The 16,546-nt window shown below is 43.9% G+C and overlaps 1 protein-coding gene across 5 annotated transcripts in view; it reads right to left on the bottom strand.

Annotated features, from left to right (window-relative positions):
- fchsd2 (FCH and double SH3 domains 2) overlaps positions 1-16,546 on the bottom strand; it is a 207,713-nt gene that overhangs the window by 19,175 nt on the left and 171,992 nt on the right. For 4 of the 5 annotated variants that reach the window (XM_033023165.1, XM_033023164.1, XM_033023167.1 and 1 more), the window contains one exon: positions 9,455-9,616. The exons of the other annotated variant lie outside the window; for it this stretch is intronic. In XM_033023165.1, the coding sequence (XP_032879056.1) occupies positions 9,455-9,616 (162 nt within the window). The remainder of the gene's footprint in view (positions 1-9,454; positions 9,617-16,546) is intronic. 5 annotated transcript variants of the gene reach the window in all.

Below are 16,546 nucleotides of genomic sequence, written 5' to 3'. Positions count from 1 at the left end.
GACTACATTTGTTATTTGTAAACCCCAAATGCTATGGGACATGTTTTTAATGAAACAATAATTGAGAAGTCGCACTGGACAAGGATTGGGGTATATTTAAAAAAGTTGACTGTCACAGCTATTTTACCAAAAGAGAACATCAAATTGGGGTATTCAAAATCTGGCTCTAGATGCTGACTTTGACTTGATTCCCACTCATTCTCCAACTAAACTTGAAAATCACTTTTAGCAATCAACTCTGGAAACAGAAAAGCATATTTCAGATGCGGAGTTTGGCATTATCTGCAAATCTGGTACCTTTACAATGTTTATGAATCTAAATTACCCGAAACACCTTCTACCATACTGAAGTGTTTCTATTACATTAAGATTTAAAGACTCACCACTTGAAAATATCAAAAGTTAGGAAGCACAGAAAGATAACCCAATAGCAAATCAATAAAATATGTGTGCCCTATTGAAGACATGTTACCAGATACAATGTTCACTTTCCATTCACATATCAAACACTTCATAACGTTAGATAGTCGAAATTTTGTCACACTTTAATTATGGCAATTCTTATCTCCATGTAACAACTTTACGCAAAAAAACTGAACATTTAATAAAGTAGATATGATGGTCAAATTCCATCTGCCATTGGGTGGTGCTGTGGTCAAGTCAAGTCAAGTCAAGAGAGTTTATGTGTCCCAGATAGGACAATGAAATTCTTGCATTGCTGCAGCACAACAGGATATTGTGGTTATAAATACAGATCAGATCAGTGAGTCCATATACCATAGAATAGATATATATATATACACACATCAATAAACAGATAAAGTGCAATCATAAAGTTGTTAAAGTTAAAGTTCAGAGTTGTTTGAAGTTGTGTTTAATAGTCTGATGGCTGTGGGTAAGAAGGTGCTCTTGAACCTGAATGTTGCAGATTTCAGGCTCCTGTACCTTCTACCTGATGGCAGAGGAAAGATGAGTGTGTGGCCAGGATGGTGTGGGTCCTTGATGATGCTGGCAGCCTTTTTGAGGCAGCGACTGCGATAGATCCCCACAATGGTAGGGAGGTCAGAGCCGATGATGGACTGGGCAGTGGTTACAACTTTTTGCAGCCTTTTCTGCTCCTGGACGCTCAGGTTGTCGTACCAAGCCACGATGCAACCGGTCAGCATGCTCTCTACTGTGCACCTGTAGAAGTTCAAGAGAGTCCTCCTTGACATACCAACTCTCCGTAATCTTCTCAGGAAGTAGAGGCGCTGATGTGCTTTCTTTATGATTGCATCTGTGTTCTGGGACCAGGAGAGATCTTCGGAAATATGCACACCCAGGAATTTGAAGTTCTTGACCCTTTCCATCATCAACTCGTTGATATAAACGGGACTGTGGGTCCCCATCCTACCCCTTCCAAAGTCCACAATCAGTTCCTTGGTTTTGCTGGTGTTGCGAGCCAGGTTATTGTGCTGGCACCATTTGGTCAATCGATCAATCTCACTTCTATACTCTGACACGTCCCCATCAGTGATATGTCCCACAACAGTGGTGTCGTCGGCGAATTTAATGATGGAGTTCGCACTATGTCCGGCAACACAGTCATGAGTGTAGAGTGAGTACAGCAGGGGGCTGAGCACGCAGCCTTGAGGTGCTCCCGTGCTGAATGTTTTCGAGGATGACACATTTCCACCAATACGGACAGACTGAGGTCTGTGAATGAGGAAGTCGAGGATCCAATTGCAGAGGGATGCTCAGAGACCCAGATCTGAGAGCTTGGTAACCAGCTTGGAGGGTAGGATGGTATTAAATGCCGAGCTGTAGTGGAAACCACTCAGCCCAAATGTTTACTCATGAAACTTTAAACATATTCAGCAGATCAGACAGGACCCATGGAGAGAGAAGAGATGACATTTCAGTTCAACCTGAACGATTAACTCAATTTCTCTCTCCACAGATGCTGCCTGATATGGATCAGTAAAGCGTTCAACAAAGTTCCGCATGGTAGGTTGCTCTAGAAGGTTAGATCGCATGGGATGCAAGGAGAGATAGCTGAAAGGATAGAAAATTGGCCATGGAAGGAAGCAGAGGGTGATGGTGGAAGGTTGCTTCTCGGACTGTTGGTATGTGACTCAGGTTTGGTGCCGGGCCCGTTACAGTTGGTCATCTACATCAATGATTTGGACGAGAACATACATGGCAAGATTAGCAAATTTGCTGATGATACAAAAGTGGGTGATTGCAGATAGTGAAGATGATTGTGCAAAATTGCTAGGTGGGCTGAGGAATGGTTAATGGAATTTAATACAGAGAAATGTGAGGTGTTGCAGTTTGGGAAGTTTAACATGGGCAGGACCTACACAGTGAACGACAGGGCTCTGGGGAGTGTAATAGAGCAGAAGGATCTAGGAGTGCAGGTGCATGGTTTCTTGAAGGTGGAGTTGCAGGTAGATAAGGTGGTCAAAAAGGCTTTTGGTACATTTGGCCTTCATCAGTCAGGGTATTGAGTATAGAAGTTGGGAGGTCATGTTACAATTGTATAAGACGTTGGTGAGACGGCATTTAGAGTATTCTGTTCATCATGTTATAGGAAAGATGTTGTCAAGCTAGAAAGGGTACAGAGAAGATTTATGAGGATGTTGCCAGGACTAGAGGGTCTGAGCTATAGGGAGACGTTGAGTTAGCTGGGACTATTCCCTGGAGCGCAAGAGAATAAGGGGGGGGGGTGATCTTATAGAGGTGTATAAAATCATGAGGGGAACAGATCGTGTAGATGCACAGAATCTCTTGCCCAGAGCAAGTGAATCGACGACCAGGGCACATAGGTTTAAGGTGATAAGATTTAATAGGAATCTGAGGGGTAATCTTTTCAAACAAAGGGTGGAGGGTGTATGGAACAAGCTGCCAGAGGAGGTAGTTGAGGCTGGGACTCTTCCAACATTTAAATTACATGGTACAGGTACATGGATAGGACAAGATTGGAGGGATATGGACCAAACGCAGGCAGGTGGAACTAGTGTAGCTGGTACATGTTGGCTGGTGTGGACAAGCTGGGCAGAAGTGCCCATTTCCACACTGCATCACTATGATTCGATGATAAATGGTTAGAAATTATTAGTGTATAAACATTTAGTATTAGGTAATGAAGCGCCGTACACACTTAAAAAAAATTAAACAATTTTCCTTATTGACAATTAGATTCAAACTTCAGATCAGCAGCCTATAACTGAAAATGCCTGGAAAGATTTTTTTTTTGGGTGGGTGTAATGCCAATGTTTGGTTCCTCAACTGCATTAGATGCAGATGCTTCCTATTTTTGTCATGATTTTGCTCCCAAAACCAGTGGATCCCAGCAACAGTTAGATTCTTAATGAGCCTCAATTCTCAACTTTTCATAGAAACATGGAAAATAGGTGCAGGAGTAGGCCATTCGGCCTTTCGAGCCAGCACCGCCATTTAATATGATCATGGCTGATCATCCAAAATCAGTACCCCGTTCCTGCTGTCTCCCCATATCACCTTGATTCCATTAGCCCCAAGAGCTATGGGGAGGGACAGACAGTCTAATGAAGGGTCAAGACCCAAAATTTCACCTATTTCTTTGCTTCAGCCATGATCATATTGAATGGTGGTGCAGGCTCGAAGGGCAGAATGGCCTACTCCTGCACCTATTTCTATGTTTCTATGTTTCATAGATGCTGTCTCACCCGCTGAGTTTCTCCAGCATTTTTGTCCACCTTCGATTTTTCCAGCACCTGCAGTTCTTTCTTAAATATATATATCTATACACTTATTAAAAGTCTCATCTTGTATGTGCATAGATAGATAGATAGATAGATAGATAGATAGATAGATAGATAGATAGATAGATAGATAGATAGATAGATATAATTTATGTTATATACATATATACCCAACGGTTCTGCACTTGGTCTAGTTTCCTATAATATCAAGTTTCAATTTAATAGTCATTCCAGAAAAAGTAGCAGTGGCACTAGTGCATGTGTGCATGTATGCGTGTGTATATGTGTCATTCTACCTTCGTAAAAACGGCACGCGCTAGCGCAGAAATTTTCAGATTATTAATCACATTAAACCCGTCGACAAAATAAACTGCTTCACTTCACATTTCATGCTATATTTCACAAGTTATAGCGTTTTGAAAATAGCTAAAACTAAGTTTTTAAACGGCAAACGTCCTTCAACCCGCTTCAAGTGACATCACGAGGGGGGGCGGCCACCAAGGGGGAGTGGGCGGTCACCAGCTTCCAGTGACGTCAGGGGGGCCGCATTTAAATTTACGTTCTGCTTTTCCGACCCGGGCTTCTACCCACGACGCTCCGGCTGGGGTTTTACGCGGCCATCAAGGAGGCATCGAGACCGCGGTGAAGGAGATATCGAGACCGCAGCGGTGAGGCCTCGCGACGATGTGGCCACTAGGGAGGTGAGGAGGGAGAGTGTGGGGATTGGGGGAGAGGAGGGGATAGGGAGGGTAGTTGCCACGTCTACACTCCCTCTCTACCCTCCCTCTCCCTCTCTACCCCTCCCTATCTCTCTCTACCCCCTCCCTATCTGCCCCTCTCCCTCTCTCTCTACTCCCCTCCCCTCTGCTCCCTCCTCATCCCTCTCTACTCCCCTCCCCCTCACTCTCTACCACCCCTCCCTCTATAGCGATTGAAGAGGGAGGGTGAATAAGACGAGGAGGGAGTACTGGGGGATGAGGAGAAATGAGCCGCACCTGCGCAGTTGGGGGCTCTGCATGAGTGGTGGAATATTGCGTTAGGAGAACGGGTTGTGTTGGGGGAGCGGGTGAGTGGTGGAATGTTGTGTTGGGGGAGCAGACCCAATGGTTCTGCACTTGGTCTAGTTTCCTATAATATCAAGTTTCAATTTAATAGTCATTCCAGAAAAAGTAGCAGTGGCACTAGTGCATTCTAAGTTCCCCATTGGGAATTCTGTTGGGAAATCCATACTTGTGACAGACAAGATTTAAAAATAAACGTAAAAACCTCTAATATTTGAACCTCTTGGTTTGCTGCTTGCAGTTAATACTACAGCTGTACATTTTGTGAAAGCTCCGCTCTTTCAATGTCTGCAGTAAGATGCTGCAGATGTTCTACCAATCGATGGAAGCCAGTACCATCTTCTTTGCTGTCGTGTGATTGAACAGCAAGGCAAAGGCCGCGGATGCTAATAGGATTAATAAACTCATCAAGAAGGCTGGCTCCATCCTGGGGGTGGAGTTGAATGCATGGGAGGTGGTCTTGGAGGGGAGGATGCTCCTCAAACTGCAGAGCATCTTTGACAACACAGCTCACCCCCTCCATGACACACTGGTCAACCTGAGGAGTACCTTCAGCAACAGACTGGTTCCACCAAGATGCAGTACAGAACACCACAGTAGATCCTACTTCCCTGTGGCTATCAAACTGTACAACTCCTCCCCCTCCTGTCGTGGGATAGACCGACTCCACCCCTTCAATCTTTGCACACCTCCAATCCTTTCCACGTCACTTTAATTTCATGTTTCAGGTATTTTGTGTCTTATGACTGTTGACAGATCAATTTCCCTCCCGGGATAAATAAAGTTCCATCGTATCGTACATTGCAAAACCCTTCATTAAAAGTTGCTTTGTATGAACAAAATGCAAATGATCTGACTTCCAAAAGCATGATGTAATCGGGTTTTAACCACAAAATAGGAACGTAAGTGATATTTCCCACAGCTGACTGCAAAATGAAATTATTATTTCCCCACAATGTGTTCTGAACATCATATTATATGATAAATGTTAACATAGGAATAAAGGTCAGTGACAATTCAGGTGGTTTAAAGTATCACGACGAAAGGAACAATGAAGGATTGGTCTAACTGGAAATAAATCACCTGCTGCTACCAACCTCTGCGTCATCACCACCTGCTCCCTTTCTCACTTTCCTGCAATGCCATTATTTTTGTCTGGATGATGCTCTTGCTAAAAGGCTTTGGACTTCATTATGTGTTACCTATGATCTGCCACTGGGAAGGAGTTCAACATCTTTTCTACAGCAAAAAAGCAGCAAAAAAGCAGCAAAGAAACATTGTATATTGTTTGCAATGCAAATAAAAAGTGATATATTTATATCATCTAAAAAAAGTTTTATGATACAAGCTAAATTTAAAAACTATCTATTATAACTTCTATTATAACTATCTATCCGTTATAACTTTTGGGATAAGGTTAAGTTATCAACATTAGCCTAAAGATATTCCTATTTTGGATGAATATTTAAGTTGTGGCCAAAAGAGATGAGAGGGATAGACAGAGTTGACGTGGACAAGCTTTTCCCATTGAGAGTAGGGAAGATTCACACAAGAGGACATGACTTCAGAATTAAGGGACAGAAGTTTAGGGGTAACATGAGGGGGAACTTCTTTACTCAGAGAGTGGTAGCTGTGTGGAATGAGCTTCCAGTGGAAGTGGTGGAGGCAGATTCGATTTTATCATTTAAAAATAAATTGGATAGGTATATGGATGGGAAAGGAATGGAGGGTTATGGTCTGAGTGCAGGTAGATGGGACTAGGTGAAAATAATTGTTCGGCACGGACTTGTAGGGCCGAGATGACCTGTTTCCGTGCTGTAATTGTTATATGGTTATATGGTAATAAACAAGCTCCATCTGAGTAACTAAACTATAATTTGGTAGACTTGATATGTGCATGATCATGAGAAATAAATAGTTCCAATATATTGCTATGAACATATTTGACATTTCAATAGTGTGAAACAGGGTTGTGTTCTTGCTCCAGTCCTGTCCAACCTGTTTTTTATGCATCCAGGACATGCATCATGCCATATGTGACCTTGATAGAGGAGTGTACTTGAGATACAGAATGAGTGTCTCGCTCTTTGACCTCCAGAGATCGAATGCAAGGACCAAGACACTTGAGCGACTGATCTTTGAAACACTGTTTGCTAACAACTGTGTTCTTTAGCACTTTCAGATTTTGACCTTTAAATCATTGTTGACATGTTTGCCAAAGATTCACAACTCTTTGGCCTTACAATCAGTCTCGATAAGACAGAGGTCCTACACTAACTTGCTCCAAGCTCTGTGGCAAATCCTTTCAGTATAAGCTGGCTGAAGATAGTCGATCATTTCAAGTACCCAGCATCATCTGTTCTGATGGCTTTCTCGACATGGAAATAGCAACCCCAATCAGCAAGGCTTGTCAGTCTGAACTCTCATGTGATGAACGACAGAAACATCAAGCTGCCATCTAAGATCAAAGCTATCAAAGCAATCATACTCACAAGCCTTTTATATCACTGTGAGACTTGCGTGCTTTCCAGGAAATACATCAAACAGCTCAAATATATTGAGATCTCTGCAGTCACTTGTGAGCACAAAATAGTAGGACAGGGTGACAAGGGTGACAAACTTGCAAATTCTGGACAAGATCAGCCTGGTCAGCATTGAGGCCACAATCCTGAGGGGACATTTGCACTGAACAGGCCACCTAATCCATGTGGACAGCTCCCATCTGGCACGTGCCTCCTTTATGGAGTTCTTGCACCAGATCTGGGACGTTCAAGAAAGTAATAGAAGGATTGCATCCACGACGTATTCAGTCATTCCTGCAACATAGCTGGTCTCTGGTACCTAAGACAGAACAGGCTAGCAACACTTTGACCAAAAGGGACTGTTTTGAAGGCAGCCAACAGAACTGAGCCAACAGAGCCAGGGAACGTATGAAGGTTTCAGCATCTGTACTTGACAGAACTTTTTTTTCCAGAGCCCCCTCTGTCCAAGAGTATGAGCCTCCAGGGTTGGTTTTACCAGCCACACTCAGGCTCATCAACTTAGACTGCACCAAAGTTGATAGTCAACTGGCGACGACTTGAAATATTAACTAGGAAGGAAAATAAGCACTTAATTTACTTATGGAACATTAAAATGAGTATCCTGACAGTAAGGACTAGTTTCTGAATAGTATTAATTGCACTAGCAGATTGTACGTAACTAATTATTTTTCAATGTGGGCTATGCATGATCATAATTATAAATAAAACTGAATGCATAGCACTAATTTTATATGAGCATAAAACTGCAATATAAAAAGTATTCCTATTTACAAGTATTGTAGATGATGTAAATCTTATGTTGTGCCTAGGAAGAGAAGGGGATTCAGTCTCTTAAGCCTGTTCTACCAGTCAGATTATGGCTGATTTAAGCCTCAAATTTATTTACCGGCCTGTGCTCAACTAAAACTTGTCGCTTTCAATGCTGAGAAGTTAAACCAATTTCCATTACAATGTGTTTTTTTGTAAAGTGCCCAACTCTTAATTTATATTACATTGTCTTGAAGCTGCCACCAAAAATGTATCAACAAACACACATGCCAGCATAGATAGCCTCCTCCTGCGCTATCACTTTTTAGAATTCTACAAATTTACATATGAAATTGTCCGTTAATAAACAAACTCAAGTTCACATGACGTATGCTTTCGAAGTTAACCACATCATACAGAGGAACCTAAATTAATTGGGTATCAATCTAAAATTTATTAGACTTAATTTTTTTGAGGAAAAAAGCGATCCTAACTTTATTGGACTTTTACTGCAGCCACAATAAATACCAGCTCAGTCATGATTAAAACAAATGATTAATATTAATACTAAATACCTAATCTCAATGAAATAACAAATGCCTTTAGTGAAGTCCAATATCCCACTATTTTAGAGAAAATTCTGATACAGAAATCTTAGGACAAATTATTAAAACCATGGTCAAAAAGATAGGTTTTAAAAGAGTGTCTTTAAGAGGGTCGCAGAGGTATAGAGACAGTAGGATTTAGTTAATGAATTCAGGAATACAATTGAAAAGCTTGGTCGAGGAATAAAGGATGCCTAAGAACTGGTACTGGAAGCACAGAGATTCTGCAAAGAAGAAGTAATAAAGATTTGCGAAGAGATTTAAAAGCAAGGAAGAGAAAGTTACAATTGAAGCACTACTGATCGAAAAGTCAATGTCATTGGGCAAAGATGTATGGGAGCTTTTGAGAGTAGGGATTTTGTAGACTTGATGAGCTCCAACTTATGGAATGTGCAACCAAGGATTGTGGGGAGGTCAGCTCGTACATTGGTTGATGAAGACTGAAGGTATAAAGGCATGAATGAGGATTTTTAGCAGTTAATGACTTGAGGCTGATTTTAGTCTGTTAATGTTTCAGAAGGGGTTGTTTGAGTAATCAGAAATTCACACATGTTTTCAATACGACAAGCAGTTTTTACAGGTCTGGTTCTAAGATTGTTGCCAAGTGAAGAGTGGAGTGCACACTTGAAACAGACGATAAACAGGTTGGCCATCTCAATGTTTAGTTGGAGGAAACTTTTCATTTCTATCTGAATGCCAGTGTGGTATTGTGACAATGCTGTGTAAATGGGGAGAAATGGTGATGGTCGCTAAAATACATATTGAAATCTTACCAAATGCACAGTATCACTGTTGGGGAGTGCAGGGAGACTTGCCCAACGCTCATTTTCTAATTCCTCCATTACTTGATTCATGGCACTTTTCAACCATGTGTCCACAGCAACCCCAATCTGTCTCAGTAATTCCAGTCTTGCTTCTGCCTTTAGCTTAACTGTCTGCAAATAAAAATATTTTATAATTAATAAAAAAAATCTAATTTTAATAATGTAATTAGTCTCTTCATGGTCAAATAAATTTGTGAAACCACACAATGAGGCAGATGTTTCTCCCAAAACATTAACTCACAATGTTCTGATGAACACCAATCACATCATTATTTCATGCTTGTACTCTGACGTAGAATATGTCGTAAGTTATATTTAGAATTCTACCCATTCCTTACATTTATATGGCTGTTGTTTAACTTTCCCCTTCCCCTCTTGCATTTCTTTCTCTGGGTAAAGTAAAGACATCACAGACAACTATTAGAAAAAAAAGTTTTATACTATCCTGTTGTTTATTTATATTTTTAGCATTTATTCTATTTCTATTTTTAGTATTTTTAGCACTTTAACGACGCCTCCTACAATTTGAAATATTCTCTGCAGAGTTCAAAGCCGACTTTGGAAATGTAGAGAGGATAAAATGGGATTGGTGTAAATGTGTGAATGATGTGCTCAGCAACTGTGGCTCTGAGTCTGAGCCCTTCACTGTGAAAGCGTGGGTCAAACAGGGATGCATCATCGCATTGGTGAAGAGCTGCCACAGGGGATCCCAATCTACAGAACAGACGGTGGGCTCTTCAACCTTAATAGGTTGAAGGCCAAGAGCAAAGTCAGTAACACCGCCATCATGGAGCTTCAGTATGCAGACAACTGCGTCATTGCAGCACACTCTGCAGAAGACCTCCAGGGCATCCTGAATGCCTTTGCCAAGGCATACAGAGCCATGGGCCTAGCCTTAAATATCAAGAGGACCCAGGTCCTAAATCAACTCCACCCAACCAGCCGTCTACCCAGCCCATGATAAAAGTGGACGATACCACTATTGAAAACGTTGACCACTTCCCCAACGTTGGCAGCATTCTTTCCTCAAATAAATTGGATAGGTATATGGACGGGAAAGGAATGGAGGGTTATGGTCTGAGTGCAGGTAGATGGGACTAGGGGAAAATAAGTGTTCGGCACGGGCTTGAAGGGCCGAGATGGCCTGTTCCGTGCTGTAATTGTTATATGGTTATAAGCTGACATCGACTCCGAGGTCAACCATCGCCTGAGTTGTGCCAGCGGAGCCTATGCCAGACTCAGGAAAAGAGTCTTTGAAGACCGAGACCTAAAGGCTCAAACAAAACTGCTGGTTTACAGAGCCGTTGTCCTCTCCACCCTGTTGTATGGAATCGAGTCATGGACCACCTACAGCAGGCACCTGAGAGACCTGGAACAATACCATCAAAGATCCTTATGAAAGATTCTGAGGATCAGCTGGGAGGACAAACGCACCAACATCAGCGTATTGGAGGAAGCCAACATGACCAGCATCACCACCACAATAATGCAGCACCAACTTTGATGGACTGGTCATGTCATCCGCATGTCCAACACACGTCTCCCTAAACAAATCCTGTACTCTCAATTGAAGGAAGGTCGGCGAACCCCCGGCGGGCCAAAGAAACGCTTCAAGGACAACATCAAGAACAGTCTGAAGAAATTCCACATCACATCAAGCAACTGGGAGCACATTGCACTGGACAGGCGCTCCTGGAGGAAATCCGTGCAGGAAGGAGCTGCACGTCATGAAATGGAACTACGCCGTGTCGCAGAGACAAAGTGACAGCATCGTAAGGGGAGAGAGAGAGAGAGAGAGAAGGGGGCTCGACGACTACCAACCACCGCCAGTCTCCACTGCCCATGTTGCACCAAGGTGTGTGGATCGTGGATCGGCCTCTACAGACATCTGCAGACCCACAAGTAGACGACCCTATGGAGAGGAGAGGACAGTCATACTCGTTTTGAGTGACCGCTGATGATGTGCACTCAGATCTGCTTCCATTTCATGTCTCTATAACTCCATGTTCAAACAACTTCTGTGCTCACAATATTCATGGTGCATTATTAATGTACAAGATCAAACACTGATGTCAATATGCTGCAGTTATCTACAACAATCACTATTGACTGCAACTTTAATTGGGCTGGCATAAATTACAGTGCAGTCTTTTATTTTGCAAGAATACATAAGCTGTTTAAATCAAGATTCGATGTTTAAGTGGCTGAGATAAAATTACAATATTTAAATAAATTGTTTTTAGTAAATATAATTTCAATACAAATGCAAGTAATTTAACTGTCCAGTTCCTTTGTGATTAACATAACTGCCACCAGCAAGTGGAGAACCTATACTCAATCTGTTTATTGATGTTTTAGATAATCACCTTCTAAAATAAATCAGCATGACCACCAATAAAAAGCTGTACGTTTACACTTGCTGTAATTTATACAATCTTTCAAACTGAAGGAGGATTAAATATGTTTTAAACTTCATTACAATGAGTATCAGGTACATTAATGAAGGTATATTTCAGATATCTTATTGACTGTAAATGCAAATTCTAATATGAACTGATCAATTAGAAGGATTTCCTTAGTCGACTGCAACATGAAAAAATGAATCCTACTACAGGTGCACAACCTTTTATCCGAAGATCCAAATAACGAAAACCTCCGAATAGCGGCCATTTTTTCGGTCCTTGAAGAAAGGTCCTTGAAAACGTTCACCGAGGGCGGCCCGCAGAGGTGACAGCGGAACCTCCGGTCGGTCCTCGAAGAAAGGGGAACTAAATCCCCATTCATAAAAGAGAAGGTGAGGGTATATTGCGCGGGAGGGTTAATAATTGACAATATGCTGCTGCCTGCCCGCTGAGTTAAAACGTTCCCACGGTAGACTCACTATACACAGTGTTTCGTGAGTCTTGCGTGGGAACTTTTTAACTCAGCGGGGCAGACAGCAGCAGATTGTCGCACGCTTCAGTTTCACCCCACCTACACCCCTCTGCTTCCCGGCCATGTGTGTGACCTCTTCCCTCCCCACTCCAGCTCCCCGCCCATTGCACCGGCGCGGGGGCTTTGCACTGTCACCGGAGACGTCAGGGCCAACGGGACACCGACCCCCAGGCCCACCGCAAGCACGGAGATCCCAGAGACCCACAGCCAGCAGCAGCCCAGCCCAGCCCCGCTCCAACTCCAGAGGAAAACTGCAAACTGGCCGGAGACGTCAGGACCACCAGAAGCCGTTCCCCGAGCTGCGCCCCCTCATCGGGACACCGACCCCCAGGCCCACTGCAAGCACGGAGATCCCAGAGACCCACAACCAACAGCAGCCCAGCCCAGCCCCGCTCCAACTACAGAGGAACCTGGGTTGCGGATGACGGGGCGCAGCTCGGGGCGTCGTAGGGGCCCATCGGGGAGCGGGTTCCTGTTGGTCCTGACGTCTCCGGCCACCTGCCCTCCTCCGGGAACTGTACCGCCCTTGCAGGAGAGTGGGGTTGTTTGCAGTTGCAGAGGGAGGGGGCAAGGGCGGTAGTTTCCAGTCCAGGGGGGTGGCCGGAGACGTCAGGACCAACGGGACACCGACCCCCAGGCCCACTGCAAGCACGGAGATCCCAGAGACGCACAGCCAGCAGCAACTCCAGCCCAGCCCCGCTCCAACTCCAGAGGAACACGTAGGGGCAGAAGCTGATGGTGTGCAAGGTACGTCTTGTTCTTGAGGGGGCGCAGCTCGGGCTGTGGGCAAACTGCCACTTGTCACCGTAGCGGCCCATCGGGGAGCGGATTCCTCTGGAGTTGGAGGGGGAGGGGGGTATTGCGCTGTTTGATCGCCCCCTGCTATCCCAGGGACAGGGAGACACAGCGGCTTTTTAGACTGGTGGGCAATCACTTCCAAAGTTCTGCCCACACAGTCAGTACACCTCTCCTACACTGCATTTCATACAAACATTTATTCTGCAAGAAAAAACTACATTGAAGACTCAAACTCGCGACCGAGTTTACTGCCAGGATCAAGGCGCAAACTCGCGACCTTGCGGATATGAGCCGAGCACTCTACCACTGAGCCAGCCATTAAAATCTACGCTAAAAAATTTCCATTCCGAAGACCAACAAATTCTGAATTACGAAAAGTGTCTGGTCCCAAGGCTTTCGGATAAAAGGTTGTGCACCTGTACTAAAAAGTTTTAAAATTTGGAAATGGTCTTTCATCAGAAATATTCAAATTTTAACAGAGCAAATATTTATATAGTGCCTTGGTTTAAAATATCTACCTTTTAAACAAATATATTTTGGTTTGTTTGTGTTTCAGGATGTTATTTTCTCTGTTATGGCTATGGTGTATGCAAGGCCATATGGAGTAATGAGCCACGGTCATGAGTCATCAGCAACCGCTTGTGACAATTTCTTCACTTCAGAGTTGAGTACAGGAGCAAAGAGAGTTGAGTATAGGAGCAAAGAGGACCTTCTGCAGTTTTATAGGGTAGACCACACCTGCAGTATTGTGTGCAGTTTTGGTCCCATAATTTGAGGGACATTATTGCTATTGAGGGAGTGCAGTATAGGTTTACAAGGTTAATTCCCGGGATGGCGGGACTGTCATATGCTGAGAGAATGGAATGGCTGGGCTTGTTATGCTCTGGAGTTTAGAAGGATGAGAGGGAATCTTATTGAAACCGAAACGTTGCCTATTTCCTTCGCTCCATAGATGCTGCTGCACCCGCTGAGTTTCTCCAGCATTTTTGTGTACCTAAGATTATTAAGGGTTTGGACGCCCTAGAGGCAGAAAACATGTTCCCGATGTTGGGGGAGTCCAGAACCAGGGACCACTGTTTAAGAATAAGGGGTAAGCCATTTAGAACGGAGATGAAGAAACACTTTTTCCACACATAGTTGCGAGTCTTTTAAGAAGCCAGAGATACATGGCTGTGAAGCTCGGCGGACATTAGCATTACCGGTCAGTTTTCCTTGGTTCTGAAAACTACTGCTTACATTTTCTTTCCCCAATGAAATTCACCGGTCAGCACCATAGCCCCCAACTGCGCAGGCGCAGTTCATACACACCCTCCCCCTCCTCTTCACTCTCCCTCTTCTCGCCCCTCTCCTCCTCCCCTCACCTCTCCCATGTTCACCTTTTCCCTACTCTCAGTCACTGCCTCCCTCACCTCTCCCTTATCGCACTCCACCACTAAACACAATGTTTTAATAACATTTCTCCTCCCCCCCCCCTCCCTCTCCTTGTAACAATGTAACAAATCTCTCATTACACTGGGTGGAACACTGTTGATCAAAGATCTTAGAGCTCTAAGATCTTTGCTGTTGATGGGCAGTTTATGTAAATGAGATCCCATTGTGATGTCATTGTCGGGTGGAGCACTGTTCACGAGCAGTTAATGTAAATGAGATCTCATTGTGACATCATAGCTGTAACTGCCGGCAACTGCCACAGTTCTCAAACTGGATTTTGTAAACTTAAAAATGTGAATAACTTGTACAATATGACATCAATCTGAACGAAACCTGACACATCACACCACATGACAATTGTGAGGAAGGTGGTGCAAAAATTGCAGCGCTATCATATACCGTTTTGGTGTAGTTCCAGTATCACATAGGCACGCAGACAGACACACAGACACGCACAGAAACAAACAAGATTAGAGATTTAGTAATATATACTAGACCAAGTGGGACCCGTTGGGCCCCGTACCCCAACGCAATAATCCACCACTCACCCGTTCCCCAAACGCAACATGTTTCCACCACTCACCCGTTGCCCCAATGTAATCCATTACCCCAACGCAATATTCTACCACTCACCTATAGCTCCTAACTGCGCAGGCGCGGCTCATTTCCCCTCATCCCCCTCCCCCTACTCTTCACCCTCCCTCTTCTATCCCTTGTCTCATCCTCCCCTCCCTCCCTCTCTTTTACCCTAACCTCAGTCACTCCCTACCCTCAGACACTCTCTTCCCTCCCTACCCTCCTGAACCGTTGGACCCAGTTTCCCCCATCGCAATATTCCACCACTAACCTGTTTCCCCACATGCAACCCGTTTCCACCTCTCACCCGTTCCCCCAATGCAATATTCCACCACTCACCCATAACCTCCAACTGCGCAGGCATGACATGCACTTCCTCGTCCTCGGCTTCACCCTCCCTCTTCTCTCCCCTCTCACCCTCCCTCTCCTATTCCCTACCCTCAGTCACTCCCTCCCTCACCTCTCCCCTATCGCACTCCCCAATGAAACACAATGTTTAAATAACATTTCTTCTCCTCCCCATCCCCACTCCCTCCCTCTCCTTACAACAACAAATCTCTCATTGCACTGGGTGGAACACTCTTGATTGGCAGCTTATGTAAATGAGATCCAATTGTGATGTTACTGTCGGATGGAGCATTGTTCACGGCAGCTAATGTAAATTAGATCCCATTGTGACGTCATAGCTGGAAACTGCCATAATCTCCCAGCAGCTGCCACAGCAACTGCCAAGTTACTGTTCTTAAAGTGGGATTTTGTAAACTTTTAAATGTCAATAACTTGTGAAATATAACATAAATCTGAACAAAAGTTGACACAAACCACCACAGGACAATTGTGAGTAAGGCGGTGTAAAACATTTTAGCGCTATCGTGTACCGCTTTGACTTAGTTCCGGGAGCACATACGCGCACATAAATAGATAGAAAAAAACAAGATAAGAGTTTTAGTAATATATAGGTAGATATAGATAAGGGGGAAAAGGGTAACTAGAGAGAGAGAAGGACCTCTCAGGAATCAGTGGTCACCTATGTGTGGAGCCAGAGGAGATGGGCAAGGTACCAAATGAGTACTTCTCCTCTGTATTTACCGAGGAGAAAGACAGTAGGATGGAGGAACTTGGGGCAGTCAATGGAAATGTCTTGAGAGCAGTCAGTGTTAATGTCGAAGAAGTACTGATGGTACTGTCGTGTATAGACAAATCTCCAGGGCCTGATCAGATATATCTGAGGACATTGCGGGAAAATAGAGAGGAAATTCCGGGAGCCCTGGATGAAATTTACGAGTTGTCCTTAAATACGGG

Source organism: Amblyraja radiata, chromosome 6 (genome assembly GCF_010909765.2).
Source record: "Amblyraja radiata isolate CabotCenter1 chromosome 6, sAmbRad1.1.pri, whole genome shotgun sequence".
NCBI lineage: Eukaryota > Metazoa > Chordata > Chondrichthyes > Rajiformes > Rajidae > Amblyraja > Amblyraja radiata.
The sequence above is the reverse complement of the archived record's forward strand: the minus strand, read 5'-3'. Positions and strand labels throughout refer to the sequence as shown.